This window comes from Melanerpes formicivorus, unplaced genomic scaffold (genome assembly GCF_026170545.1).
Source record: "Melanerpes formicivorus ecotype bairdi unplaced genomic scaffold, bMelFor1.0.p_v2 SCAF_29, whole genome shotgun sequence".
Lineage (NCBI taxonomy): Eukaryota > Metazoa > Chordata > Aves > Piciformes > Picidae > Melanerpes > Melanerpes formicivorus.
Genome location: NW_027142381.1, coordinates 6767927 through 6795456, shown reverse-complemented (window position 1 = coordinate 6795456; position 27530 = coordinate 6767927). Strand labels below are relative to the sequence as shown.

The 27530-nt window shown below is 46.9% G+C and overlaps 1 protein-coding gene across 6 annotated transcripts; it reads left to right on the top strand.

The window, feature by feature from the left end:
- The first annotated feature begins 59 nt into the window (after window positions 1-59).
- On the top strand, window positions 60-27530 carry TRIM37 (tripartite motif containing 37). Of its 6 annotated transcripts, none has more exons than XM_068154792.1 (25): window positions 60-234; window positions 1809-1910; window positions 3213-3253; window positions 4520-4636; window positions 5861-5948; window positions 6761-6883; window positions 8379-8502; window positions 9365-9432; window positions 10418-10542; window positions 12353-12403; window positions 12825-12906; window positions 14249-14325; window positions 15323-15502; window positions 16189-16303; window positions 16455-16667; window positions 17064-17200; window positions 17895-17995; window positions 18985-19185; window positions 20953-21264; window positions 21790-21918; window positions 22876-23062; window positions 23722-23840; window positions 25528-25641; window positions 26425-26509; window positions 26847-27530. In XM_068154792.1, the coding sequence occupies exons 1-25, from the start codon at window positions 214-216 to the stop codon at window positions 26851-26853; spliced, it is 2919 nt and encodes a 972-aa protein (XP_068010893.1). In that variant the 5' UTR covers window positions 60-213; the 3' UTR covers window positions 26854-27530. The 6 variants fall into 6 exon arrangements, with proteins under 6 accessions (XP_068010893.1, XP_068010892.1, XP_068010891.1 ...); XM_068154791.1 differs by having other exon boundaries at window positions 25489-25641; window positions 26850-27530; XM_068154790.1 differs by having other exon boundaries at window positions 25489-25641.

Genomic DNA, 27530 nt, shown 5'->3' with positions numbered 1-27530 from the left:
GTGCGGCAGACAGGCACCGCCTCCAGCCCGCGGGCGCAGGGCGGGGCTGTGGAGGGAGGAGCTGTCCGGCTCCCCGCGAATGTGGCTGGGGCCGGAGCGCGGCCTCTGCCCTGCCCCTCCTGAGCCCCCCTCGCACTTTCGCGGTTCGCTCCCAGGCAGTGCAGTAGGCAGAGGGCCGGGCAGAACCCCCCCTCTTTCCCCGCCGGCGGAGCCATGGACGAGCAAAGCGTGGAGGTGAGGCGTTGGGCGGCGGTTGGTGCTGGCGGGAAGGGCGATGCGGGGCAGCGCTGCCTCCCCGCACCCGCAGCCCTGAGGCTGTTGGGGAGCAGGTTGGGCGGCTGCGCCTGCTCCTCGCAGGGGATGGCGAGCGACGGGCCGGGCCTCTCCGTCCGGAGGCTGGGGCAGAGCATCCTGGCCTATTTATGGGTCAGGGGAGGGCTGGCGAGTGGCACCGGGGCCGCAGAGCCCTCGGCAGGTTCCCCCTCCCTTCTCTGGGGGGAAAGAGGCCAAACGGCAGCGAGCTACGGGCGGCGGAAAACAGATTGCAGCTCTGCGGTGGGCAGGGATGCGCATGGCAGGGAGCTTGGCTCGTGTGGGCACGGATGAGCTGGGAAGAGAGGAGGCAAGGTGTAAAGAAGTGGAACTGCAAGGTGGCCTGCAGTTATTTCATGCAGTCAGGGTTAGGTAATGACCTGACGGAGCATAGGAGGGACCGGTTCCGGTGGTGGATGTGGATGGAACCCAGCTCGGCAGGCGTGCAGGCACAGCGCTCGGCGGTGCCCAGCCTGGGTAGCCCGCACGCCTGGCTGTGAGCTGTATTAATAGCAACCAGAAAGAGAAGACTTGAAAACACTTTGTGCCTTAGCTTCCTGTAAATGCATGCATCGCATTTTAATGGCTTGCAACTATTAAAGGAGAGACTAATGCGTGGGAGATACGGAGGTGTCTGTAAGATGAAGCTGTGCCTCGCTTCTGTGCTGATTTATAATTTCACCTCTGGGGGGGAGAGAGGGAAATGAACCCACCTGAAGAATCTTTCAGGTTAAAACCAGAAGGGGTCTGCCCCCTGTCCAATACAAAATGCATAACTTCATAATAAAAAACATATCTGTCAATGTGGGGAGCAAACATCAGATTTCAAAGCACCTTTCTCATTTGGGGGATGCAGGGAGAAGGAGTGGCTGTATTCTAGAATAACCAAATGCTGCTTTCTTCACATGGGTACCTACTTTTAAAAAATAGGTTAAATTGCATTTCTGTTGCCCAAGATTGATTGAGTGGCGCCTGAGAGGATGTAGAAGTCATGGAGCTAGTGCTAATGGTAGACTTTAAAAGCATGTAAGTCTTGTAATACTTAAAAAGATGGCCTGTCCACTTCATCCCCTCCCACTGGCATTGTGCATAACCCATACATGCTCTGGCTGTGCATCTGAGTTGGTTCAGGGCCAGCACATGGAAACTCCTAGGTTCAGAACACACAGGCACGGCGCAGTTTCTTCTGGCAACTCGTAATCCTGCGTGAACACAAGCAGCACTAGTATCTTGGCTACAGAAAGGCCCATTTGGAAAGAGATAAGCCAAGCAATTCCTTGAAGGAGAGTGCTCTAAAATGGATGCTGTGAGCTGATGTAGCGCAGGCGAAAGTGTGGGGGAGAGCTGTGATGTTCGAGTACCTTGCGCTGAGGTGTGCGATCCATCGCTGTTCGGAACGGGGCTGCGTTCACCAAACCTGGCACTCTGCCTGGAGAACAAATCCAGCTCCTGATATGTTTGAAGTCTGTGGCTTAACAGTAATCTCCCCTTCGCAGAGCATCGCTGAGGTGTTCCGATGTTTCATCTGTATGGAGAAGCTGCGCGACGCGCGCCTCTGCCCTCACTGCTCCAAGCTCTGCTGCTTCAGTTGCATTCGGGTGAGTTTGCTGATCACACTTTGACCTTGCCGTGTATCAACTTACAAACTGCTCCTCTTAGGAGCACGTTCTTGCTGCCTTGCTTATCTTCCTGGAGTTCCAGGAATTTGTTTGTTTCTTTTCCTGCTTTGTGATGTTTGGTTTCCCTTTCAGAGTCTTTTACAGCAGCCTGAGGTAGAGCTGGGCAGGCCCTGCATTGCGTTCAGCAGTGCTAATTATAGAGGCTGTCTGGAATAATGGCTGTTAAGAAACCAACATGTAATGATCCCTCCTTTAGCATGGAGTCGGTGATGCCTGTCTGGAAGACAAGACTTGGCACAGGAATCGAATGCTGAGTTTGCACCTGTCAGTATGGAGCACTGCAAGGTTGTCTTTTGACATCTTGGAGCTGCTTTTAAATGCTTTAGCAGCCTAGGCTAAATCTTTCTACGGGAGTCTGGTAGAGCAGGCTGAAGCAGCATCTGAACCTCAACTGGTGTATTAAGGCCGTGGTTACCAGTGGTTAGCACTTCAGTTCCAAGTCCAGACGTTGTTATGTGTCAGTGTAGAGGGAGAGGGTTCAGCTGAGGTTTTCAGACCCTGGGTAGTATTTCCAGAAATCACAGCAGTCATCAGTTGCTTTGAGAGCTTTGACAAGAACTGTGGGTGAGGGATTTGTGTTACATATTAAGAATGTTAGATGACAGATTGTTGCAGGGTGGTGAGAGATTATTCATGAGAATCTTTAAATGTAGTAGTGAGCTGACAAATGTAAGCCCTTCAGCTGCTGAGCTTTTACACTTGTGAGTTGTAGTGGGCAGGTGAAGTTCTTTCCCCAGATACTTCTCTTTGGAGCTTTCTGGAAGAGAAACCTTCAAAGGGCCTTTGTGGATTTGGTCATTGAACTTGCATATAAATAGCTTGAGAGGAAGCAGTGAGGGACTAATAATTTAGACTCAGAAAATACACTTGGGGTATCTTTTGCTTTCTTTTGTTGAAACCTGCTCTGTAGTTTGTGCCTGTGGGAGCCCACACCAGGTGTGTGGTTTCCAGTGGGCTGTTTGGTACCTCAGAATTCTCTGTACTATTGTAACTGAACTGAAGTGGTTGAAGACAAGTGCTTCCTTTGTTACTCCAATACAAAATAGCAGCTTCCTATGTGACTAAGTGGCTGAACAGTTAGAAGTGCAAATTGTATAAAAAGGGAAGAAATGCAGAGGGCTGTAATAAACAGAAGGAGCTCCTAATTAATGACAGAATGTGCTTGCTTGCAGCTCTTTCCTTGCAGTCTCTATTAAAATGCTTTTCCTTTTCCCTTCGTAGCGTTGGCTGACTGAACAAAGAGCTCAGTGCCCACACTGTAGGTAAGGTGTTTTTAAAGTCAGAAATAAATTACCAGGAATTGAGTGCACTGTCCTGTTGCAGTTCATATTTTTCATTGCATTAAATTGGTTACCTTAATCTTTTGAGACCTGCTTGCTGTTGCTGTAAAAATGGAGCCTGGTATAATGCTTACTCTGAAATACGTTCTGGCTTCGTGACAAGCTAAGCAAGATCTTTGTTCTTCCCCTGTGAAAATTGTTACAGTTTGCCTAGGGAGGTTGTGGATGCTTCCTGCCTGGGGGTGTTCAAGGCCAGCTTGGATGAGGCCTTGAGCAGCTGAGTCTAGCTGAGAGACCTACTTTGTGTTGCAGATACAGATTTGTCTGCAGCAATGTATTGGTTGTTTTGTCTTTTTTTGTTCAATGCAGTGCCCCCAAGCCCTGACTCCCCTTAGCACCTCTAGCTCTTGACTACCTAACAGTTCTAGTTCCTGACAGACCAAAAATTGGAAGGTAGCATGTTGGTGGCTTTTTTTCCCCCCTTCCCTAAGAGAGGAATAGAATAGAATAGAATAGAATAAACCAGGTTGGAAGAGACCTTCAAGATCATCGTGTCCAACCCATCAACCAGTCCAACCCACCTAAACAACTAACCCATGGCACCAAGCACCCCATCAAGTCTCCTCCTGAACACCTCCAGGGATGGTGACTCCACCACCTCCCTGGGCAGCCCATTCCAATGGGCAATCACTCTCTCTGTATAGAACTTCTTCCTAACAGCCAACCTAAACCTCCCCTGGCGCAGCCTGAGACTGTGTCCTCTTGTTCTGGTGCTGTTTAAAATCAACTAACCAGCCATTTTCTGGAGAAGTTTTCTTAGTGTTGAGCTTTTAAAGTACTTAATAGTTCTAAAATGTTTGCAAGGAGATAAATACCTCTGAATTTTACAGAGGGGATAATTGAAGCACCACAGTGGGGAGAGCTGAAACTGAAGAACCACTGAGAATCACAATTAATTGCCCAGCATTATCCAGGATCCTATCAAGAAATCTGGAAGTGCTTCCCTGTGGAGCTCTCCTGTGTGTCACTGTGGGGGGTTTGCAGTGGTTCCTGCCTCCCTGCAGCCCTCAGATAACCAAATCAAGCTGAAACATTACATTTCTTTGGTGGTTATTTTTTTCCCCTTGGAAGTGTTTTCTATAGCTTCAGCTTTTTGCTGAAGAACTGATGAACTGAATTCACTTCAGTGCTGCTCTTCCAGCTCCTGAGGCTGAGGTCTTGCTCTAACTCTGACCATGCTTCTTGCAGAGCCCCTCTCCAGCTACGAGAGCTCGTGAACTGTCGCTGGGCAGAAGAGGTCACGCAGCAGCTTGATACACTTCAACTGTGCAGCCTCACAAAGCATGAGGAGAACGAAAAGGACAAGTAAATGGAGCATTTCTCACATCAAGTGTTTTGCAGTTTGCCTGGCAGGCTTTTAATTTTAGCTCACTATTGAGATGAGGAAGCAAACTGGTCACTTGAAAGCTGGGTTGTGCTCGCTGTCTGACTGGGAGCTGGAGTTCCTTTCTGTCAGGCTTAATGGAATGAGAAAAGCTCTTCAGTGTCTTTGTCTAGAGAACATCAACTGTCCCTAGTCTGCCTCAACGGAGTTAAAATGAGAGATGCAGGAAACATGAAGGGCAGTAATGCTTCTTGAGGCCCTTAGCCCTTCTTGGTGACCATGCATCTGAAATGGAAGCCCTCTCTCAGTGGCTTGCTCATCTGGCAGTCCCATTCGAGTGTGGGCACTGATGTGGTGTCTCAGCACATAAAAGCAGAGAAGCTGTTCTGAGAGGATGTCTTCTGGTCCCTTGTGAAAATGTAATTGCTAAATACAATTTGAAATAACCCCCCCCCAAGCCCCCCATAAAGCACTGCTGCTCTCTGTCACATCACTGCTCTTCTCCTTTGATCTCTGGAGCCTCCTGTATTTTTTGATACGTTTTCTTCCTGGGAGCTGCTGTCAGTACTTTCTCAGCAGGCTTTTCTCCTGGCTTTTTTTCCCTTCCTATTGCCAGTGCTATTATGTTTTAAGATTCTGGAGATTTAGAGGAGAAAAGTATGAAAAGAAACACTGACAAATGATCAGGGACAATGTGTTCTTTGCCTGCCTCCTCCCCAGGCCGCAAATGCTAATGGAGATGGGAGGGAGAGGCATGTACTTTAGTTCTGGCCTGCTCTGTGCTTGCTTTGTTGATTGCTGTCCTTGACAACAAATGACAAAGATCAGTTTGTCCAAAAAGCTCCTGAGCTCTGTGGTTACCTCAGGAAGTGGATGATGAGGCTTTTAATAATGTGAAGTCCTAGGATTCTGAGCGTGATTTGTTGATGATACCCTTTATCTGCTGGGTAAAAATCCAGTGCTGGGAATGTGCTTTCTCTGTGTGTCTCTGAAGTGCTTCTTGAGAGAGAGCAACATTTATTTTACAAGAGGTTTCTACTGAGCAGAAGTGTTGTTCTTGCAGAAACTGCTGATGTTTTATGTTTTACTCTCTGTACTGGGAAGCAAACCAAATGAAAGATAAATTGGAGTGTGCAGAAAATTGGTGGCTGTTTTTCTGTGGATAATAGGTGGGTTGTGTTTTGCTGTTTTTCTTCTTGTTTAAGGTGTGAAAACCATCATGAAAAGCTTAGTGTGTTCTGCTGGACCTGCAAGAAGTGTATCTGCCACCAGTGTGCTCTTTGGGGTGGAATGGTAAGAGAGTTGTCATACACATGTGGTGCGTAAGAGGCTGCAAGTGTTCTGCTTGACAGCAGCTTGAAGGAATGGGGGATGCTGTGAAACTGATGTTATGGCTCTTGGATTGCTGTGAAAATGCTGTGCTTGTGTGGGTAGTTACAATTTAATGTGGACATTGGTTGTGAAAGGCGATAGCTTCTGTTTGGAGTTAGAGGAGCAAAGCCATCCTTTTTGCTGACAGGAGCTGAGAATTGCCTTCCTTGTTACAATCTTTAGCTGGTGATGAATTTTATGGGCAAAGGAAGAAGTCTCAGAAAAAATGCAGATAATGCTTCATTTGTTTGAGTGTTCTGGATCCTGTGCTAATAGCAGAGATCACCACATTTTATTATCCTTTAGATTGTGTACCTAATGAAGAGGCTGCTGTGGTGGTTTGCACTACAAGTGGCTAGCAGTGCACTGCCCTTCTTTGGGAAGGATGTTTTAATCATAGTAAAAATAAAGTAGCTATTCTGTTGTTGTTTGACTTTGTTAGAGAATTGCACAGTGAATGGAACAGTTTATTTTTGGAGTACTGTTGAGCCTCCAAATAAGTCTTGACAGGAAGCTTTGATGGTATGAAAGCCAAATTCATGACTCCTTATGAAAGGAAGTGAAAGACAGACTTCCTACATACAATCTGCTTTGGAATTCTTCCAAGATGATTCCAAGATACACTAGGCAGCTTTCTTCCCCTCTCAGTAATTTAATAGGAGTGGAATGAAGTGAAAATGAGATGCTCTATTATTCCCCACCTCCTCCTCCTCCTCCCCCCTTTTTTTTGACAGCATGGAGGACACACATTTAAGCCACTGGCAGAAATCTATGAGCAGCACGTCACGAAAGTCAACGAAGAAGTGGCAAAGCTTAGGAGAAGACTCATGGAATTGATCAGTTTGGTGCAAGAAGTGGTAAGAAATGGAGCCAGGGTAAATCTGAAGTTTTCTTGTAGTGTTGCATTGTCAAAGGGTAACTGTGAGGTGGGGATTGGGAAGAGTGCACCTTGCATGCACTGAGGGTCTGTTCAGTCCCTGTGGCTCCTGTGAGGGCAGTTCCACAGGGACAATTTGACTCTTCTTTTTGTGTAATGTGGAAAGATCAGCATGTTCTCAACAAAGCTTCTGGAGGTGCCAGATGGCAAAGGATGTGAGTTGGCCACCAGGGAATTCCTCTTTTGGTGCATTGCTATTTCAGAAAGCTGAAGTTGTGTCAAAATGCTTTATTCTGATAGAGCTGGTTTTAGTTTCTTTAGGAGAACAAGCTGTAAGTGCATCTGAGCCTACAGGGTGGGCTGTAGAGCAGCTCAGCAGTTGGAGAGTTGAAGTTTGTGGACCTCCTTTTTCTTCCCTGTCAATGTGTTAGACATTCAAACACCAACATGTTCAGCTTTGGCACTAGCAGTGGGAATTCCAACAGTTCAGTGCAGGCCCTTGCTTTCTGGGAAGGGTGATTTTGGTGTTGTCTGTTACATTTACCATGTACAAATGAAATAAGAGGAGGGTTTAAACAAGTTTCTGTATGGTTTTGTTGTCTGTGCTACCACTTGGTTTGCTGCATGCAGCAGTAGGTCAGCTCTGCTCCAGCTTAGATGTGACTCTCCTGTCACCCAAATGGGCTGCTTGTGTTTGTAAAGGCTTGTAGTAATAGGACAAGAAGCAATGGCTTCAAACTAGAGAAGAGCAGATTTAGATTGGATGTTAGAAACAAACTCTTCACCATGGGAGTAGTGCAGCACTGAAACAGGTTGCCCAGGGAGGTGGTTGAGACCCATCCCTGGAGATAGTCAAGGTGAGGCTTGACAGGGCTCTGAGCAACCTGATCTAGTTGAGGATGCCCCTGCTGACTGCAGGGGGTGTTTGACTAGATGACATTTGGAGGTCCCTTCCAACCCAGACCATTCTGTGATTCTATGTTGAGAGGATTTCAGGATGAAGGGTGCAGTTGTTATCAAATCACTCCTGTAGAGGAGGCAACTTTTCAGTGCTGGGCAGGTACAGAAGAGAAAGTGGCAGTTGTGATCACAAGTTCTGATACTAAAGAATCCCCATGGGACAAATCTGTGCCATGAGGAAATGTTGCTCAGCTTTCCTGTTAACCTTTGGTCACCCACCAGAGGGCACAAGCAGGTATGCAGTGGAAGTCAAAAGATATTTACAGCTGGTGACAGGGACAGCCTGGGATAAGCTCATCTGAAACTCATTCCTGGTTCTTACTCTGAGCTTGCAGGCTTCAGTAAAACCAGGAGCAATGTCTGGGGTTGTTTTCTGATGTAGAAATAGGTCTGGAGGGAGAGCTTCAGGGTGGCCTAGGCATTTCTAGGATTTGAGTGGTGATGAGTGGAACACACAGAAGTGTGAAGGCCTTGGTCTTGTGCATGATGGTTTTGTCCTCTGGTCCCCGTTTCAGGAGAGGAACGTGGAGGCCGTGCGCAGCGCCAAGGACGAGCGAGTGCGGGAGATCAGGAACGCAGTGGAGATGATGATTGCTCGCCTCGACACTCAGCTGAAGAACAAGCTTATAACACTCATGGGTAGGTATTTGCCTGATCTACTGTGAGTAGGAGCATAGCCATAGAATGGCTTAGGTCTGAAGGGGGCTTAGAGAGCATCCACTCCAACCACTCTGCCATGGGCAGGGATGCCTCTCAATTAGGCTCAGCTGCTGAAGGCCTCATCCAGCCTGGTCTTGAACACCCCCGGGGAAGACAAGCTCCTTGGGCAGCCTGTTCCAGAGTCTCACCACCCTCGTACTGAAGAACTTCTTCCTGTTTCAGTTGGAAAAGACCTCTAAGATCAAGTCCAACCATCAACCTAACACCATTGTGGCCACTAAACCATGTCCCCAGGTGCCACGTCCACACATCTTTGAATACCTCCTGCACCACTTCCCTGGGCAGCTTGTTCCAATGCCTGACTTTTTTCCTAATACCCAACTTAACCCTGCCCTGGCACAATGTCAGGCCACATCTTCTTGTTCAATCACCTTATGCTGGGGAGAAGAGACCAACCCCCACCTCTCTACCTGTTTTGTGAGGGTGTGTTTTTTTTTTCTGTCCAAAAGAGCAGCCCAGAACAACCAACCTGCCAGTTCTGGGGCACAGCAGGTTTCATTACTATCTTAACCTCCAGTGAATTTCTCACTACAGCTCTAATTAAAAGTGTGGGCTTGCTTGCTTGTAAAATGCTTTCTCAATCAACCTTGGTATATTTAGAAATCCTTTACCTTAATAAGTCCTGGGGCAGCTTCCAGGTTAAAGAACAAAAAGACAAAAAGGAAAGAAAGGAAGAATGTAAAAGAAGGAAAAGAAGGGGGGGGGGGGGAAGCTCAGCTTCTTAAAATCTAGTAGTTTGGGGTTTTTTCCTCTTTAAACACATTTTCTTTCCTTTGAACAGGTCAAAAGACATCACTTACTCAAGAAACTGAACTTCTGGAATCTCTGCTTCAAGAAGTAGAACATCAGGTGATTACAGAAAGAGCTGGAATGTCTTCCACAGATCCCTCCTCAGTCAGCCCTCATTTCATGTGTTTTTGAACTGAGGGCTGTTTCTTCAGCATCTTTTTAGGCTGGCATTAGGTTGCACAGTTTCTTCTTGAGCAAGTGTGTGTCTTCTAGAAATAATGAAAATGTTGCTTTGGAGCAGTGTCACATAAACCAACACAGTTAGGTGTTGAAGGTGGCAGCATTTAGGTGGTGTGGGTAGATTCTGTTCTGTTGCTGCCAGCTGTGTGAGAGTAGTGGTGGCTAGAAATGGAGAGTGAACAAAAATGTTCTGTTTCTCTGTGTGCTTTTGAGGACAATTGAACTGGGTCTAGTTCTTCTATTTCTGTCTACCTGTCTTTCCAAGAAGATGATGTGATACCACTTTTTCATCTTGCTTTTAGCTGGTTAAGCTCAGCTTTTGTAAAGGAAGCATTCAAGTTCTGCAGACCTTGGTCGTGCTTGTCCTGAACAATTTCTCCTTGCTCTGAGGAAGTGGAAGGTTGTTATTCCTTCACGTTTCTGCATCCAGTAATTCCCTTTCAGCAGAGTTTGACATCTTAGGTTGGGGATGGGGGCTAAGCTGCTTTGAGTGATGCCTCTTGTCCTGAATTTCTTTTTCATTCCCTGAACTACTTTTGATTGAGTAAGAATGCTAAGCTGGCTTTATCACCTGATCAGAGATGATCATCTTCTTGCTCTTAATAGCTGTGATGTCTTAGTTGAAAACTGGATGACATCAGGAGGATGAGGGCTCTGGCCTAGCATGCCTCTGTCTGTTGAGAGCCCTCTGTGTATAGCACAGTCTGAAATTACTGAGCTTGCAGCCCAGATGGACTTTCTAAATCCTGAACAGCAGTGTGGATGCACCTCTGCACCTCTGCAGGTCAGCTTTGCTTTTGCAGGGAAAAAATCCCAACAAACATTACAACAGTAACAGAATGGTGCTGCTTGGTTTTGCCCTCAGGTACGCTCGTGCAGCAAGAGCGAGCTGATCTCCAAGAGTTCAGAGATCCTGATGATGTTCCAGCAGGTTCATCGCAAGCCCATGGCCTCCTTTGTCACCACTCCTGTTCCCCCAGACTTCACAAGGTAGAGCATTGTGTTTCCTTGCTGTTGTAGTTTGAGCATCATAAAATGGCTTAGGTTGGAAGGGGCCTTAGAGGTCATCCACTCCAACCTCCCTGGTGTGAGCAGGGATGTCTCTCAATTAGACTCAGCTGCTCAAGGCCTCATCCAAGCTGGCCTTGAACATCCCTAGGAGGAATCTACAATCTCCCTGGGCAGCCTATCCCAGAAACATCTCATAAAGGTTTGCTTTGCCTGTTAAAAAATGTTTGAAGTAACTTAGTGCAGAGGACCTCTTTCCCCTCTTACTGTACTGCTGTTTGGAAGAGCATGTGCCAGTGAGTCTAGGAGGAAGATGTATTCTTGCCTGTCTCAGCCCTTTGTAAAGGTTTTGCCAGTGGGTTTGAAGAGTGGGGAGCAGGTTGTTGCTGGAGAGCTTACCTGATAGCCATCTGTAGTGAAGGAGAGTCACACTTGTCAGCTGTATGAGCAATGGCAGCCTGTGGGGTAACATGGTTCAATCCACTTCTGTGTTAAACTTGATAGCTCTGACTGATTCTGCTCCAGGTTTATGCACTGAAAATGATCAACTACTTCAACTTACTCCTTCTAGTAACCTATATTGCAAGCAGGCTTTTCTGTTCCAGCAGGGCTTATTTTATGTCTGTAGTCCCTGCTGGGGAGTCAGGACAGCAGGTTTCAGCTGGCACTTTTTCTTTCCCCTCTCTGTTACACTTAGTTTACTGGTTTGTCCTTTTTCTCTTATTATTGGGTCAAGGCTCTCAGGAGATGCCTCTGCAGGTCACCTTAATTCAGAATACCTAACCAAAATCACTTCAGAGCACAATTCCTCAAAAGAACATGCTGCTGGGGATGGGTTCTGAAGGAATCTGAGGGGACTTTAGGCCAGCTGGCCAAAAAATGTCTCCCCACAATTGAAAGCAGAAGTCTTAAAAGAAACTCTCAAATAATTTACTGTTCTTGAGCAAAAAGGGCTTGGTCTTGCTTTCACATGCAATCTCAAGACTGTTGCCCTGCCATGCTTTCTGAAAAGAACAATTAAAAGCCTCTCTGAGAAGAGTTGAAAGCTGAATGTTCATCTTCTGATGGCAGTAAGTTATCTCCTGCTCTGAAACAACTCACTTCAGCTTTGTGCTTTCAGCCATGCAATGGCTTTGTCCTTTCTGGAGCTACCAAGGAGTTTTACATGAAAAATTCACCATGCTGAATGAAGAGCTCATTGGCCATTACAGGTAAAAGGGCAAATCCTCTCAGACACTTTTGGTTGCTCTTCTCTTCATAACATACAGTGCTTGTCACATTGTGAGATATCACCCAGGGGGGCTTAGCAGTGGGATTTTAAGTAGTACTGAAATGCCTGTGTAGTCCAGGGGAATTTCAGTGGCTCTGGTGACCTGAGAGTTGTTCAGCCTGGAGAATAGAAGATGCCAGGGGGACCTTAGAGCTGCCTGAAGGGATCCTACAGGAAGGCTGCAGAAGAGCTTTTCATAAGGGGTCTAGTAACAGGACAAGGGGGAATGGTTTGAAGCTGAGGGTGGGCAGGGTTAGGCTGGGTCTTAGGAAGAATTCCTCAGTATGAGGGTGGTGAGACTCTGGGACAGGTCAGCCAGGGGGTTGTGGATGTCTCCTCCTTGAGGGTGTTCAAGACCAGGTTGGATGAGGCCTTGTGCAAGCTGGTCTAGGTCAGAGGCGTCGCTGCCCATGGCAGGGAGGTTGCAGTGGATGACCTTTGAGGTCCCTTCCAGCCTAAGCCATTCTACAAGTTTTAGTCTTGTGTTATTCAATATTTCTGTGCCTTTTTTTTGTTCCCTAGTGAATTGGTTCCAGCCTATGACTCAACTACATTTATCTTGCAGAACTTCAGGTAAGAATATATCTTGCATGACTGTGAATATTGGGAAGCTTTTTCTCTGCCTTCTGTACGTGAGCAGTGTTTTTGAAGATGCAGGATAATCTCTACAGAAAATTGTTAGATACCAACTAAGCTATAGGAATTCAATCAAAGCCCTTTGATTTACCAGAGGAACAATTATCCCTGACTAAACTGTGAGCTAAAAAGATTTGCCATGCTAAAGTCAAGCTGCTTATTTGTCTTCTTTTTAAGGAAGATTGAGTCATTTTTGGATGAGCAGCTCCATTTGTGTGAACACTTAACATTTTGCATGCTCTGTGTAGCAGCAAGGATGGTTCCAGGGTGTGAGAGTGCAAGTGTACACACAGCTTGCTGTTTCATGGAGGGGTTTGCTTTGTCCCAATAGCAAACTTTTTCTCTCCTCTCTCACTAGTACCTTGCGCCAGCGAGCGGATCCCGTTTACAGTCCACCTCTGCAAGTGTCAGGACTTTGCTGGAGACTGAAAGTTTATCCAGTGAGTTATTTTCAACTAGAGTTCTTATCCCATGCAGAACACTGAACCAGCATTCATATGCTTCTCTTGTGAGGAAACAGCAGGTAGCCTCCTCTCACACTGTGTATTGAAGAAGCTGTATGAAAAGAAAATGAGTTTGTAGAGTTGATCACCAGCCACTGGAGCATTCCCTCTCTGCCTCCAGATATATCCAGCATGAATGTTCTCTCTCTAGGTGATCACAATAACTGAAAAGCAGTTAAAATGAGTTTTCCCAATATGCCACAGGAATGGGGAGTTGGGAGGGGAACAAGGCATTAGCTGAATTACCGTGCATCGCAGTTCTGTGTGTGTTGTACTGAGGTCCCTTCTGTGGGCTCCACATTCAGATTTCTGAAGCAGTATCTTTGTCAGGGTTGGAGTGTTACCCACCAGGTGTGATCTTCTTACAGCTCACTAGTCTGCTCACTGTATCCAGGGAGCTCTGGCTGCTGCTCCAGCTGTGTTTAGAGAAGCACATGGTTAGTGGTGTAGAGCAGGTTTGGTTTGTTAGTGGTTTCCGGAGAGGACTGGGTGAATCTGTTAGCCCACGTGTGCACAGAGCTGTCCTCTTGCAGTGCAGAGGCAGACCCCTGTGTAAGCTCTCAGTGTTGTCAAGTCAGGATTGCCTGCATCAGGTGTGCTGTCAGAAGGCATTCAATCTTGTGTTTTTAAATGGTAAGTTGAAATGTTTCTCCTACCCAGAGGATTGAAGTTGAACCATTCCTTCGTCCTTGGCTAAGGTGAGTGTTGGGAATGTGCTTCTCTTGATCTCTGGTGATCCTAATCTTGTTTCTCAGTGAACTCACCTCACTCCTTCATGTTGCATGTTTTTTTCCCTGAAGAAATTGTTCTTTCAAAAGTCAGGCAGCTTTGAAGTGCAGCTGTATGTAAAACATTTCAGAACTAATGGTTTTAACCTGAGCTGTTTCCACGTTGAGAATTTGAGAAGAACTGGGCTCTCATAAACCGCTTGAGGAGATTTTAGGAGACTTTTTTAACTGTTTGTCCCACACTGACAAATATTTGCCTCTTCAAGTCTTCTTAACTGAACCCCTAAGTAATTACAAGTTTTGTTTTGGGATGTGTAGCTGAGTTACCAGGACTAGGTGGCATTCCTGCTTCTAGGTGTAAGCTCTGTGTTGGCTCAAGTTGCAGTGAGAGAAGGCTAACAATCAAAACTAGCAAACAGTAGGCTGCTGCTGCAAATCCTGTGACTGAAGCTTTGTCTAAGCATTGAGGCCATACCAGGGTGTTCTGATTTTGTTTTGCTGGCTTTGCCTTTCTTTTTTAAAACAAATTTCTCAACTTTATTTCCTTCAAGGATGGGAATGGAGTAGTTCGGGGCTACTACCTCTCCGTGTTCTTGGAGCTGTCTGCTGGACTGCCAGAGACTTCCAAGTAAGCAAGGCTGTAGTAAGAGCAGCTGTTTGTTTTCTGTCAGTAAACATCTGGAGAGGTTTGCAAAGAACGAGTCCAGGTTCTACACTCTTGCCAGGGACTTGCAGAGTCCTCTTGAAAATAACAATGAGGCTTCTGTTGTCCATTTGAATCCTGCCCAAAGATAATATTTTACAATTGTTACTCTGTGGCTTTCTTGAGATGAGAAGAGAGTTGGCAAGACAAACAGTATCCTTCTCCTGGTGTTCAGTCCTGGAGTTGGGTTAACTCTCTGCTTCCTACTCCTATTCTTTTTTTTGTCTTGTACTGTTCAGATAAATCACAGAATTGTTTTGGTTGGAAGAGACCTTTAAGATCACAGTCTCAGGCTGCACCAGGGGAGGTTCGGGTTGGATGTTAGGAAGAAGTTCTACACAGAGAGAGTGATTGCCCATTGGAATGGGCTGCCCAGGGAGGTGGTGGAGTCACCATCATTGGAGGTGTTCAGGAGGAGACTTGATGGGGTGCTTGGTGCCATGGGTTAGTTGTTTAGGTGGGTTGGATTGGTTGATGGGTTGGACACGATGATCTTGAAGGTCTCTTCCAGCCTGGTTTGGTTTATTCTATTCAAAGTTTATTCTATTCAAAGATCATCGACTCCGACAGTTAACCCTGCACCACCAGGCCACCATTAAACCTGTCATGGAAGCATAGAATCACTCTGGTTGGAAGGGACCTCTAAAGGCCATCTAGTCCAACCCCTCTGCAGTGAGCAGGGTCATGCTCAATTAGATCAGGCTGCCTGGAGTCCCATCAAGCCTCACCTGTATCTCCATAAATGGGGCCTCAACCTCCTTCCTGGGCAACCTGTTCCAGTGTCCCTCAGCACCACGACCAGGCTGAATCAGCTCTTCAGCTGGGCCTGCAGGCCTCCCTGGCAGAGCAGGTTGTTTAACTTGACACAGCAGCAACCCTGACACTTCTCTGTTAGTGATACCTGTGAGCTGTCCCTGTGCAGGTATGAGTACCGGGTGGAAATGGTTCACCAGTCCACCAACGACCCCACCAAAAACATCATCCGCGAGTTCGCCTCCGACTTTGAGGTTGGGGAGTGCTGGGGCTACAACAGGTTCTTCCGGCTGGACCTGCTGGCCAACGAGGGCTACTTGAACAGGCAGAATGACACCGTGATCCTGAGGTGAGGAAGGCAGCTCGGTGGGGCTCCTCTCTGCTGTCCTTTCGAAGTGTCACACCTACAACTGAAACAGGGAGCAATGAAGTAGCCGAGTTTGGAATCCTTGTGACCTCTTTTGTCATAAATGGATTTCACTCCTGTAGGCTTGGAAGAAGAAAATGGGTTGAAGGGAGTTGTGGAAACTTCAGGAAATTCTCTTCTGAGAAGCAGCTACAGGTCTGGGTTAGAGGAGCTAAGTGAACTGAAGGAAGGAAAAAGGTGTTCTGTCTCTCTTGAGAAACAGCTGTAGTGAGCACGGGAGAACTTTGGGAATAAAGGGAGTCAGTAATTGAAAGGACCTAATGCTGTCAGTGGGAATTGCAGTGTTGCAGCTTATCCATCTACTTCAGATGTTCTCTGTACAGTCCTACTCCTGTTGAATGCTTTCAGTGTGTTAATTTTGGTAGTGCTGGTCTGTGGAGACAACCCCCTCTCAGAACTGCCTCTCCTGCAAGATACTTCCTGTGGCCGTTCTTTGTTCAGGATACTGACTGTGGCAGTAGATGTTGGCTGCCAGGTTTATGTCTTCATTACATTGTTGTGGGATGTTCTCATGCAGAGCTTTTCAGATTTGTGGTTTTGGGGGGGACAGGGAATAAAAACTAAACCATAATACAGCCCCAAAAGCTTTCCAAATGCTCCTTTTGAAGGTTTGAAGTGCGCTCACCAACCTTCTTCCAGAAGTGCCGAGATCAGCACTGGTACATTGCTCAGTTGGAAGCGGCTCAGACAAGTTACATCCAACAAATAAACAACCTCAAAGAAGTAAGTGAGATGTAGAGTTACCTTTATTGGCCAGTCATTGCTTCTACAATGTTCCTGTTAGTTTGGGTTGCTGTTGGTAGTTTGGTATTAAGGTTATTTAAACCATTGTCACCTTCCCTCTGCGCTTTGTTGTGTCCCTCTCATTCACAAGAGGCTTGCCATTGAGCTTTCCCGGACTCAGAAGTCACGAGGCATTTCACCTCCAGACACCCATCTCAGTCCCCAGAATGATGATAGTCCAGAAGCAAGAGCAAAGAAGTCTGGACAAAGCACTGAAGTCCTGCTTGAGAACATGGCTGCTCCAGGATTAGTGCGAGATAACAAGGAAGAGGAGGAAGAGAAGATCCAGCATGAGGACTTCAATGTAAGAATTGTCTTTTTCTTACCTCTTTGTGTAGCTTTTTGTGATGGGATAGCAGTAGAAACATAGGTGAGCTCCTGAAGTGTAAGTGAGGTTTATGATCATCTGTGTGGAAATGGGAGATAAGACACCTGGGAGCTTGCAGTGGGAGGTGTTGCTGGAGAGGTGTTCCAGAGCAGAGCTAATGGATCCCACCACAAAAGAGTTGTCAAGTTGCAGCTGAAAAATCCAACTTCTGTGTTTGTTACCAGTGTTCAGTGTGCTCTGAGAGCCTCCCAGCCCCTATATCAGAGTGTGATACCCTGAGGAGAGAGAGTTTCTGTTTGTCACTTCTGGTGAAGCACCAAAGTGCAGCTGAAAGGTTTCCTTTTGTAGCAGCTTGTTCTGTTTTTCTTGTAGCACGAGCTCTCTGATGGGGACTTGGATATAGATCTTGCTGGAGAGGATGAGGTGAACCACCTGGATGGTAGCAGCTCTTCAGCTAGTTCAACAGCAACTAGTAACACTGAAGAAAATGATATTGATGAAGAAACTATGTGAGTAACTGAATGCATTTTAGATCATTACCTTGTCTCTTAGGGTGATCATCCCAGTTCCAATGGAATTCACAGTTCTGGTTTGTGGGGGAATTGGAGTGCAAAGTGAGAGGTGTTTCCTTTTACTGGGAACAACAGAGCTGGAAAGAGATGAATAAATGTTGCATTTTCAGCCAGCTCGTTGCTGTCATTCTGATCTCTTCATTTTAATGTTGCATTCTGTCTTTGACAAGTGATAGTCTGTGAAGGTCCCTTCTCAAAACACTAGTATAAATCTGTTTCTGCACTTGAAACGAAAGAGGTTTGGTATTAGGAAGTGTTGCAGCAGCAGGAGAGTGCTGATGAGGACAATTGCTTTAACTGGAGCATTTAAGGTTTTTAGCTGAGACAATGTCAGATCCTGGAATCTTCATTAACACATGAGGATTTCTTGTAACACTTACAAGTATAGATGTTTACAGGATCAGATGCTGCAGTCTAGCTGCATTTGGCACTTTTGGACTCTTGCTTAGCAAGTCAGCCATGTAATCAGCACACTTTGGTTTGTTCAGTTTGTGTAGCTTGGACTGCAGGCAGCACTGCTTGCACTGTTGGGGGTTGTTTTCCAGGTGCCTGCCATAATGTTCAACAGGAGCTGAAATGAAAGCTAATAATGATGATGATCTCTTTTTCCCACCCCAATCATCTCCCTAAGGTCTGGAGAAAATGATGTGGAATATAGCAGTAATATGGAGCTGGAAGAAGGAGACCTCTTGGAGGAAGCAGCAGCAGCTGCTGCTGCTCCTGGAGCATCAGGTATGAAAAGCAGCCTCCAGAAATTCCCATGCATGCCAGACACTGCTGGATTCCTTCCGCTCTTCTTCTTGGAAGCAACACCAAGCTGTGTTCTGCAGGCAGTTCTATTTTGGGAAATGCTGCATCATGTGCTTTGGGCTGATGATTGCAGTGTGGCAGAAATGTTTCACTGGCTCAATACAAGAGGGGGGAGGGCAGGGGTCACTCTTCGGGATGTGCTTGTTTAAAAAGGATCTGCGAGTTTGGAGGGAGATTTTTCTGCCTCTTTGGAACCTCTTCTAATCCCATCAAAAGTAGACTGACAAGCTGATGTCTGTGTAGCCTGTTGGGTCTGTGATGAGTTCACTTAGCCTGTAGTGCACTGTAAAACCTGAGGTACGTGGAGGGACTGAAGAATCCTTCCAAGTCAAGCAGAAATCCATGTGAAATGTGCTCATGAAGATCTCTTGCTGCCTGGAGATGCTTATGGCCTAAATGGGCAAGAGGTTCACAAGATGATGAGAGAATTTGTGTATATTGAATATAAGAACCTGAGTTTGTGGCAAAGATAGAGGTGCCAGGCACTGGAAGTGGTGTTTATGGTGCTGTGGAAGTCGTGCTAGTGCTTGAGTAACAGAATGTCTTAACTGTCCTGCTTTAAGCTGCTCTTTCGAAACATCTTAAATTCCTCTGCAAGTTGAGGGTCATGTCCCTTGCCCTCTGAAAGGACAGCCTTTAGGAGCACAGTGCCTGTGGAAACAGCACTTAGTGAGGAGCTTTTAGAAAGGAATTTCCCACAGCATGTTTAAAATGGTGCTTTTGGACTTAAAAATCGAGTTAGAGGCATATCTGCTTGCTTTCAGCCCCCCTTCAACAATACTCATGCCTTGCTAAGTTTCTTGGAATGTTTTCATTCCTGATCTTTTAGAACTGTCTTTTTGTGTTTACAGGGAATTATGTATCACCTGTGTCATTTCTGTGCCCACTCTTTCCCTGTAACTCTCCCTTAGGTACTAGCCATGGCTACACCAGTGCAAGTGGAAGACCTTCAAGGCGAGGAGGAACTGCCCTGGGCTCAACAACCAGTAGCAGTTTACTTGATATAGATCCCTTGATTTTAATCCACCTGTTGGATCTAAAAGACAGAAATGGGATGGAAAACCTTTGGGGCCTTCAGCCACGTCCACCTGCCTCTCTTCTGCAGAGCAGAGGTAACTACTCCACATCAAGTGATTGAATTCCAACATGGAAATGTCTGAGAATGCAGACCCAGAGTTTGAAGCAGAGTTGAGGAGGGGAAGGGGGGAAAAGACAGTGACAGGCAGTTCTTTACACTGATGGCTTGACTTCCATGTCCTCTGTGCTCATCAGTATGCTGCATCTTGCTGCCTGCTCTAACACATCTCTGCCTTAATGGCTGACCTTGGCTTGGGAACGCTGGATGACTCAACTGAAACCACAAGTGTGTGTCAGGGAGTGTCAGCTCAGCTCATCTTGGGGGATGTGACTGAACTGGCTGCCTCTGTTGTGCAGCAAGGTCACAGAGAGAGTTCATGTAGTTTCTTTGACTACAACCATGGAAGATAAATGAAAGGCCCTTTTTCTTGAAGGGGCTAGCCCTGGAAGACACAACAAGGTGGAGCAGCTGCTGAGGAAGCAGCTACACCCCTCACTTGACCACAGTGTACATTCAGTGGCTGGGAGCACCAGGGTATGCCAACACCAAAATGGATCCTGCAATTTACTGTTGGATGAAACAGGACTAGAAAAATGTATGTGGTAGTGAGGCTGGAAAAGTAGTGGGGAAAAAATCCTGATGGTTCTTAAATAATTGAAGGCTTCAAAGAGTATTTGTGGTATAGGTAGGACCCTTCAACAGAAAAACTGCAGTGAACTGATGGGCAGCAAGAGCAAGATAAATGGCAGTCCTGGCACCTGTGGCCATCACTGAAGGTTGCTCACTTCTCTTGTGGTGTTAGTGAAGGATTGCATTTTATACCAAAGCTCAGTAACACATGGATCATGATTAACACTTATTTGGAGCTAGCTGGCCCATTACTGCCAGGTCTTATTTCAGGTCATTCTGAAGCAACCATCTGGTGACTTCACAGAAGGGAAATGACAGCCCATTTGCTACAAATAAATGCTTGCTTTTGCTGCTGCAGTGACACTGGTGGTACTGAATCCAAAAGCTAGCTCAGGCTGTTTGTTCCTTTCTGATTAGCTTTTCTTAATGCAGTGACATAAACAGTCAGATGAACTTTGGAGCTGAGGGTAATCCATATTCCCAAAAATGGAACTCGCTTCTATAAGTTCAAAAAAGGGGAAGGCAGCACAGGACTGCAAGTCTGTTTTGCCTGGAAAAAAGCCCAGACAAAACCCTGAAGAGAGGGCACTGCACTTTGTGCTGTGCTACTCCACAAGATTAAGCTCTCCTGTTGTGTTGAGTGGTTTCCTGGTCATCTTTAGCCACTGGCTACACAACTGAAATTGCCAGTTTTGCTGAGGTTCCCTTAAGCCTTTACTGTTCCCAGAGCTTATTCAAGTCAGTCAGCTAAGAGAGAGCTGCTGTTACATTTGGAGGTTGCCAGACTTCACCTCCTAAGGTGAAGGTTTCCAAGAGCCACTTGGCTTTATGATTCTGAACTCGGAGAATTTCAGACACTTCAAATAGACAGCAAAGTTGCTCTAATTCTGACTGAGCAGTGTGTAGGCTTACTAGGGGTATTAGCTCCTCGACCTGATCTCCTGGTGCTAGGTACTTGTTCTGATTTCTGAGCTGTGTGTGTCACCATGATGTGTTGATAGCATGAGAATCTCCAGACACACACTCAATGAATTTGATAAACTCATGGCACAAATTTGCCATTAGCAGGGCAAAAGGTAGAATTGTTCCAGCTGTCCAAAACAGACATCTCTTCCTAGTTGAGAACAGTTTTACTGACCTGTTGTGCTCTTTACCTTCTCCTTTGGTCTAGCCTCATCCTACTCTCTAAAAGACCGCGACCAGCGGCGGCACCAGGCCATGTGGCGCGTGCCGCCTGACCTGAAGATGCTGAAAAGGCTAAAAACTCAGATGGCTGAAGTGAGGAGCAAGATGTCTGATGTCAAAAACCAACTCTCTGAAGTGAGAAGCAGCAATGCTAGCTCCTGTGATGGACAGCCCAGCTTCTTCTCCATTGAGCAAGGTGCTTTAGCTGCCTGTGGAACAGAAAGCTGCAGCAAGCTGCAAGAGATCGGAATGGAGCTACTGACCAAGTCCTCAGTGACCAGCTGTTACATAAGGAGTTGTAAGTGCATGGGATTTAAGTGGCAGTGGTACAGGTGGTTTATGCAGCTGGAGATAGACATTCTATAGTTACTGACACTGAAGTGCAGCTGTAAGAATCCAGAGCCTTTAGTACATTTACTGAAAATGGCTTCTGCCCATCTCAGTGAAAGCACCAAAACTCAAGTGGTAAACTGTGTGAGTCCCACAACCTGCCTTCCCCTCCTGCTCCCAAGCTCCTTTGTTACACGGGACTTCAGGAGCTGAAGGAAGGGTTTTGGCTATCTGATGGCTGAAGCAGTCTGGGTGATGGCTTCCTGAAGGCTGTCTTCAAGCAAGTGAATGCTGCTTGTGTAGTCTTGGCTGCACCCATAGTTAGTTCAGCTTGCCTCTAGAGCACATCTCTGACTGGAAGGGTGTGGAAAGAGTTTTGTGCAGGACTGGGAGTTAATGAGCAATGAGACTAATGGGGTCTTAGCTTCATCTATAGCAAGCATAATGGCAGAATACTGCAGCACTTTGAACAGCTGTTACAATATTTTTGCAGCTGCAAGTAAGAAAGGTAACTCCCCCAAGCCTCTGCGCTCTGGAGCAGCAGGTAGCCTGTCCTTGCGAAGGGCCATGGACTGTGGGGACGGCAACCTGCGGCTGAAGGCAGATGGTCAGGCTGCTGAAGGTAAGCAGGAACATCTCTCCTTGTGTGGTGTGATCCATCTTAGCAGCTGTGGTGCAGAGGCTTGTCAAGTCTCTCACTTGACAACCAGAGTTTCCCTGAAACTTGTCTGGATGCTTTCTCAGAGGTGGTTAGCAGAAATGTGTTACATGTTACTTCTGGGCTCTGTGGAGAGGTTTCAGGAGCTGACTTTCTGATCTGTGAACTACACTATAAGGTGCTGACCCAGACTTAAATTGTGATTTTGCTCAAGGGGATTAAACTTCGGATACAGATGATGAGAGAATTGGATATTGCTGCTCCTGAGTTTTACGATGCCCTTCCCTAAGGGTAATGAAATACTTAACGCAGAAGGTGGTGTTTTGCCCCTCTCAAGTGTTCAAAGAAGGAATGGGACATGACAGTTGGGTTTTAAAATGCTAAACAGATGCAGAAGGCTTGGGTGGGACCTCCCAGGTGTGGTCTGTGCAGTGGCATCTGGGGCAGCACCCAGCCTATACCACCACAGGTGAGAAGCTGGACAGTACCATCAAGTCATTACAGAGTGTAGCCAGAATCTCTGTGCCCAGTTTCACCCTTGTTCAAGGCTAGAAAGGCTGCCTCCTTGCACCCAAATGACTTCCCATCTTTAGCTGGGGTATGTGATAGGGAAGAGAGTGTCTGTGGTACTAGGAGACAAGTAGAGGGTAAGTTTGAACTGCACAAGATGGGGAAGGATTAATCTCTACTTCCCTGAGTCTCCCATCAGACATGGCAGCTGAAGCAGCAGCTCTGCATGGGTAGAGAGTGGGTATCTGCTGGCATGCCTTGCCCACATGTTGACTTGAAAATGAAAGGTGTTAAGAGAGGGTGGGCAAGGTGCCCTTGTGCATCCAGGTGTTGGGAACCAGGCTGGTGATGTGGATGCTTAGCCCTTTGGAACAGGGCTGGGTGTGCTTTGAGTTTCTCCCTCTCTCTCAGCTGGCATCGGGAGCTCGAAGCTGAGCAGTCGCCACCACTCTGCAAGGCCCCTGGCTGGCAGCAGCGCTGCTGAGGCACTGCCCAAGCCAGAGGAGAGACCTTGTGAAGGGTCAGATTCTGATGTGGGAGTTTCTGGCTTAAATGGCTTAGCTGCTGTAGAGAAGACCAGAAAAGCTGGTGCTCTAGGGTAAGGGGTTTATTCTTTTTCCTTCTTATTATCTCCTCACTCACCTTCCCTTGATCTAGAGAGGAAAAAAAATCCCAGTCTGCTAAAGCCAGGTGCTTGTAGCACAGGAAAGAAATTACTTTGAAGTTTACTTGGTTGCTGCTGTTCCCTCTGGATATCAATTTTGGGGTTTAGAACTAGGTTACAAAGTCATCTTCTGGGTTTTTTTTTCCTTTTAGTTTGATCAGCTGTGTCTGGAAGCCTTGTTTGAAAGGCAGAGGCAGTCTGTTTTCCCACCATCCCTTGCAAAATATATCCTCTAACTGAAGGCACTTTTGATTTCCTCGTTTGAGACAGTATTTTTCACCTTGACTCTACTTTCAGCAGCTCCCTGTGGGCTAATTAAGTGCAGTGGAGTACTCTGTTGTTGGGGTTTTTTTGCCAGCTAGCACAAGTCATCATTTTTTGGAAGATGCTCCTTGTAAGCTTTTCCAGGTTTATTTGTTTTTAAAGATTTTAAGCATTTCTAAGTCAATCAAAGCTGGAAGTTGAAGTGGGTGTGCAAGAGATTTAAACAATGAGTAAAAGTAGATGTGGCACTACAGGGATTTGTTTCCCTGGCTGGGTTTAAATCTGAATTTCTCACGGGGGGTTTTGTTTCTCCTCAAATCTTCCTTAAGGTCCAGTTCTAAAGGTGGTCGAACGGAGGGAGCCCAGACAGGGGGGCTGGAAAGCGGCTCTGAAAGTGGTGAGCTGCAGGCTGTGCTTTCTGAAGGAGCTGCTGCAGCACCAGAGGAAGGTAAATTGTTAGTTGTGGAGGGCAGATGCTGTGTGAGAGTGCTCCAGGCTATGGCAATCCATTTCTGTAATGGAAAGAGCTTGAAGGGGAAGGAGAGAGGGGAAACCCCCCCGCCCCAAAACCTGCTTTCAGGGCTGCTCCACTTTTACTGTACCATTTGGCAGCTGTAGCATAAATCTGCCTGAGAACAGCTCTGTCACTGCTGTGTGTGGAGGAGCAGTGACGTTGGGGTGCAGCAGGAAGGTGAGGACCTGGCAGAGGACATGACACAGCGCTGCTGTTTCTCTGGAGTGCTGCTTGCTTTTTGGCCCTGCTGTTGTATCCCCAGGTCTTTGCTTTGCTGTTCAGCTGCATGGCCTTGAAAAATCATTTCTTATCTAATTAAAATAGTAGCCAGTGACCTTGGCTTTTAAGTCCCCTGCCTTCAGGGACAAACCACATTGGTTACTACCTCCACATCCGCACCAGGATCTCTCCAGCACTTCATTCATGTTGGGCGTTGTACGTAAGCAGGTTTCCTTAGAGACTTGAAGGAAACTTTCCCCCCCCTCCCTTCCTGCATCCTTTCCATGCTGGAAAAAAATATTACTGGGTTTTTTTTTTTGAGAGTCCACGTAGAAGAGGGTTGGGTTTTTTTTCTTATCTTGCCAAAACTCTCCTGCCTTCCACCCCTGCACTCATTTGAATTTCAATGACTGAATTGTAGCGCAAAGCCTATATTAAGGTGCCAGCATCCATCTCTATCTGCAGTGTGCAATATTGTGTGGGAGTTGGCATTTACAGAAGGTCTCTGTGACAAAACTGAGTTTCTGCTCTTAGTCACTGCAGCGTGATCGTGATGTGCTCCTGCAGCTCTCCCATTATAGCAGAGAGCCTAATAGGAAAATGTTTGAAAAACTGAAATCCTTCATTGTTAAAAACCCCAGGAAACAAACCTTACTTCCCCCCTTCTCCTTTCAGAGGAAAAACTCCACTAGAATTGGCACCCTTCTCAGCTACTTGGGGTTTTTCCTCTTAGCAATGAGTATCAGCTCTTCAGAGGTAAAAGAACAAAGCCCTTGTGTCACCTACAAAACTCTACACAAGGGAGAATTTTGACTGCTGTTGATGTACACCCAAGCTCTGGCAACGCAAAAGAAGCCACCTGGCTTGTCAGCAGCTCTGGTCTTTTCTTGCAGGAAAAGCATGGCTTTGGGGTGTGAAATTTCACATGAGTATTGCTGCTCAAAGGGTCTGGTAGATACAGCTGCTCCACAGGTCCTGCTGCCTCCTAACTGTTCAAAAAGCAATGTTTCTTTTCTCTCCCAACTGTACAAGTACATTGAGCAGCTGGCAGGAGAGTGCAGCTCAGACAGGAAGGAGCTGTGGACACCTGAGTCTGCTCTCAGCTCTTGAGAGCACAGCAAAGTTGGGCAGTTGTCAAAGCTGGTACCCATAGCCCTGTGACTTTCCCGGTGCTTTGGGGAATAGCTTTAGCTCTGAGCCTGCTCCTTCTCTCTGCTGCTTCTGCTGGCTTTTGGTGTTTGATATTGGTGACTTATACCTCAAAACATGGAGTGCTCCAGCTCCATAGGTCTTGCTGCCATCATTGTTTGGTTTGGCTTTTTTTCTCCTCTTGTGGTTTTTGTTTTTCTGGGTTTTCTTGCAGCTGGGGTGTGTCAGAAGCATGTCCTTCATCTCCTACCAGGAATGAGCAGCGACAGCGACATTGAATGTGACACAGAAAATGAAGAGCAGGAGGAGGTCACCTCTGCCTCAGAGATGTTTAACCAGGCCTTCTCTGTCCAGTCCTCCAATGAAGGTAGGGTTGGCTGTGTGAGCTCACCTCCCAGACACTCTTTGTGTCTGCCCCAGCACTGCTGTGCCCAGAAAGCTGCAGAAGCAGTGACCACTGGTGGTGCTGCAGGGGCATTAAAGCTCAAGATTTGGAACTCCTCTCTTGGGATCCTAATTGAAACCAGAGCAAAACAGGGGAGGGGAACTCTTCCTATCCTTGAGAAGTCACTTTAGGTGAGTCTTCAGGGGAAGTGCTGGAAAACCCACAGCTCTCATTCCTCTGATTAGGAACTCCCCGTGTGCCAGGCTCACGCTGCAAGTGGGCTGATTTTGGGGAGGTAATGCTGCCTTAGACATGGATGTGCAGCTTAATTGACATCAGTGTGCTTTGAGCACCTCAGTGTAGCTTCACAAACTCATCTCCTGTTTCTGTGGAAAGCTTTAACCTTCTGGTTAAATTAAAAGCTGTGAGGTGACAGCTGATGCTTGGTGAAGTTGACTTTTAGCCCGAAGAAGCATCCCACACCACCTTAGCAGTGTGGCCTAACAGCTCTGCTCTGGAACTGGAGTTGGCTGCTCTGCTGTCTGCAGCAGGCACTAAAACCTCAGAGCTCTGCAGAGGAATCAAAGCACTGTCCCTGTCTGTGCTTCTCTGGCGATACCTCACAGTTAAAACCCCCTGTGGCAGCCTTACCTCTGTGGTGAGCACTTTGTGTACCAATAAGGGACGAAGTACAGCAGTGGGCTTTGCAGGTGCTGGTTCCCATGACTGATCTGTAAAAGTTATTGGGCTTTGCTTTGGTTTCAGCCTCAGAGCAGTGCTCACCATTCCCAGAGGGTGAGCAAGTTGGTCCTGATGATCTCAGCTTTGTTACTGGAGAAGACAGCACCAGGTAATTGTAACTGTTGGCCATAGCCAGGCTGAGAGGTGGCTGCAGCCCTGAGGGATGCACTTTTCCTGTGCTGCTCCTCGAGCTGCCCCGACCAGAGCTGCCATTGATCTTCCCCTGCAGAGAGGCAGGTGTTTCTCCAGTCTGCCCTTCTAAGCTGTGGTTTTAATGCAGCCTTTGGACTTTGGGAGGGCTGGCTGAGCTTTGCACCATCATCAGCAGAAAACTCTGACTGGGTTTAAGTACCTGGTATAGAACTGTGTCTTGCACAGTCATGTTTGCTTGAAGCCCTAAAGCTGTCTTGGTGTGAGGGTTGTGACAGCTGCCTTTTCTTTGGAAGCAGGTAGAGGAAGACTCAGGGCCTGAAGACCTGCTGGCTGGTGTCCTTGGGAAGTTTATTCACTGGAGCTTAGTCCGAGGCTGCTGTTCATGGCTGTGTGCGTTCTCCATCCCCTGCCACCCTCACCTGGTTCTTCTGCTGTCATCTTAAACCTGTTACCGGGGCACAATGACCTCTGAAGGCCTTACAATAAAGGTTGCATTCCTGCTGGTTCTGCCAGCTTCAGATGCTCTGAAAAATATGTCTAAAAGGTGCTGGAGCCCTGGTTTGGGCTGTGTGTCCTATTGTGTCATAGAATAAGCACCACTGTGTGAATGGTGGTGTGGCTGCTGAGTGCTGCAGGCGCAGTAAGACAGCGCTGGGGTGGAAGGGCTGCTGCAGAAGTTGTTCTCCTCGGTTCATGGTGTGGACCAACCAAACACATTGCCAAACTGTGTGCCACTGTGCGTTGCATTTTGAGCTGCTGAAGTTACTTGTGAAGCTATGACAAAAGCTGAACAAATTCTGGGCTAGTGACAGAGCATGAGCACTGGTAAGCAGTTGCTGTCCTTGTCTCAGCTGGCTGTACCCTGTTCCTCTGTGGGAGTTCTCCACACTCAGTGCTGTACAACTCATCCTTTTAAACTGTTTGCACTTTGGTAATAAAATGAATGTTGAAACCTGGCACCAAGTGTTAGATGTTTG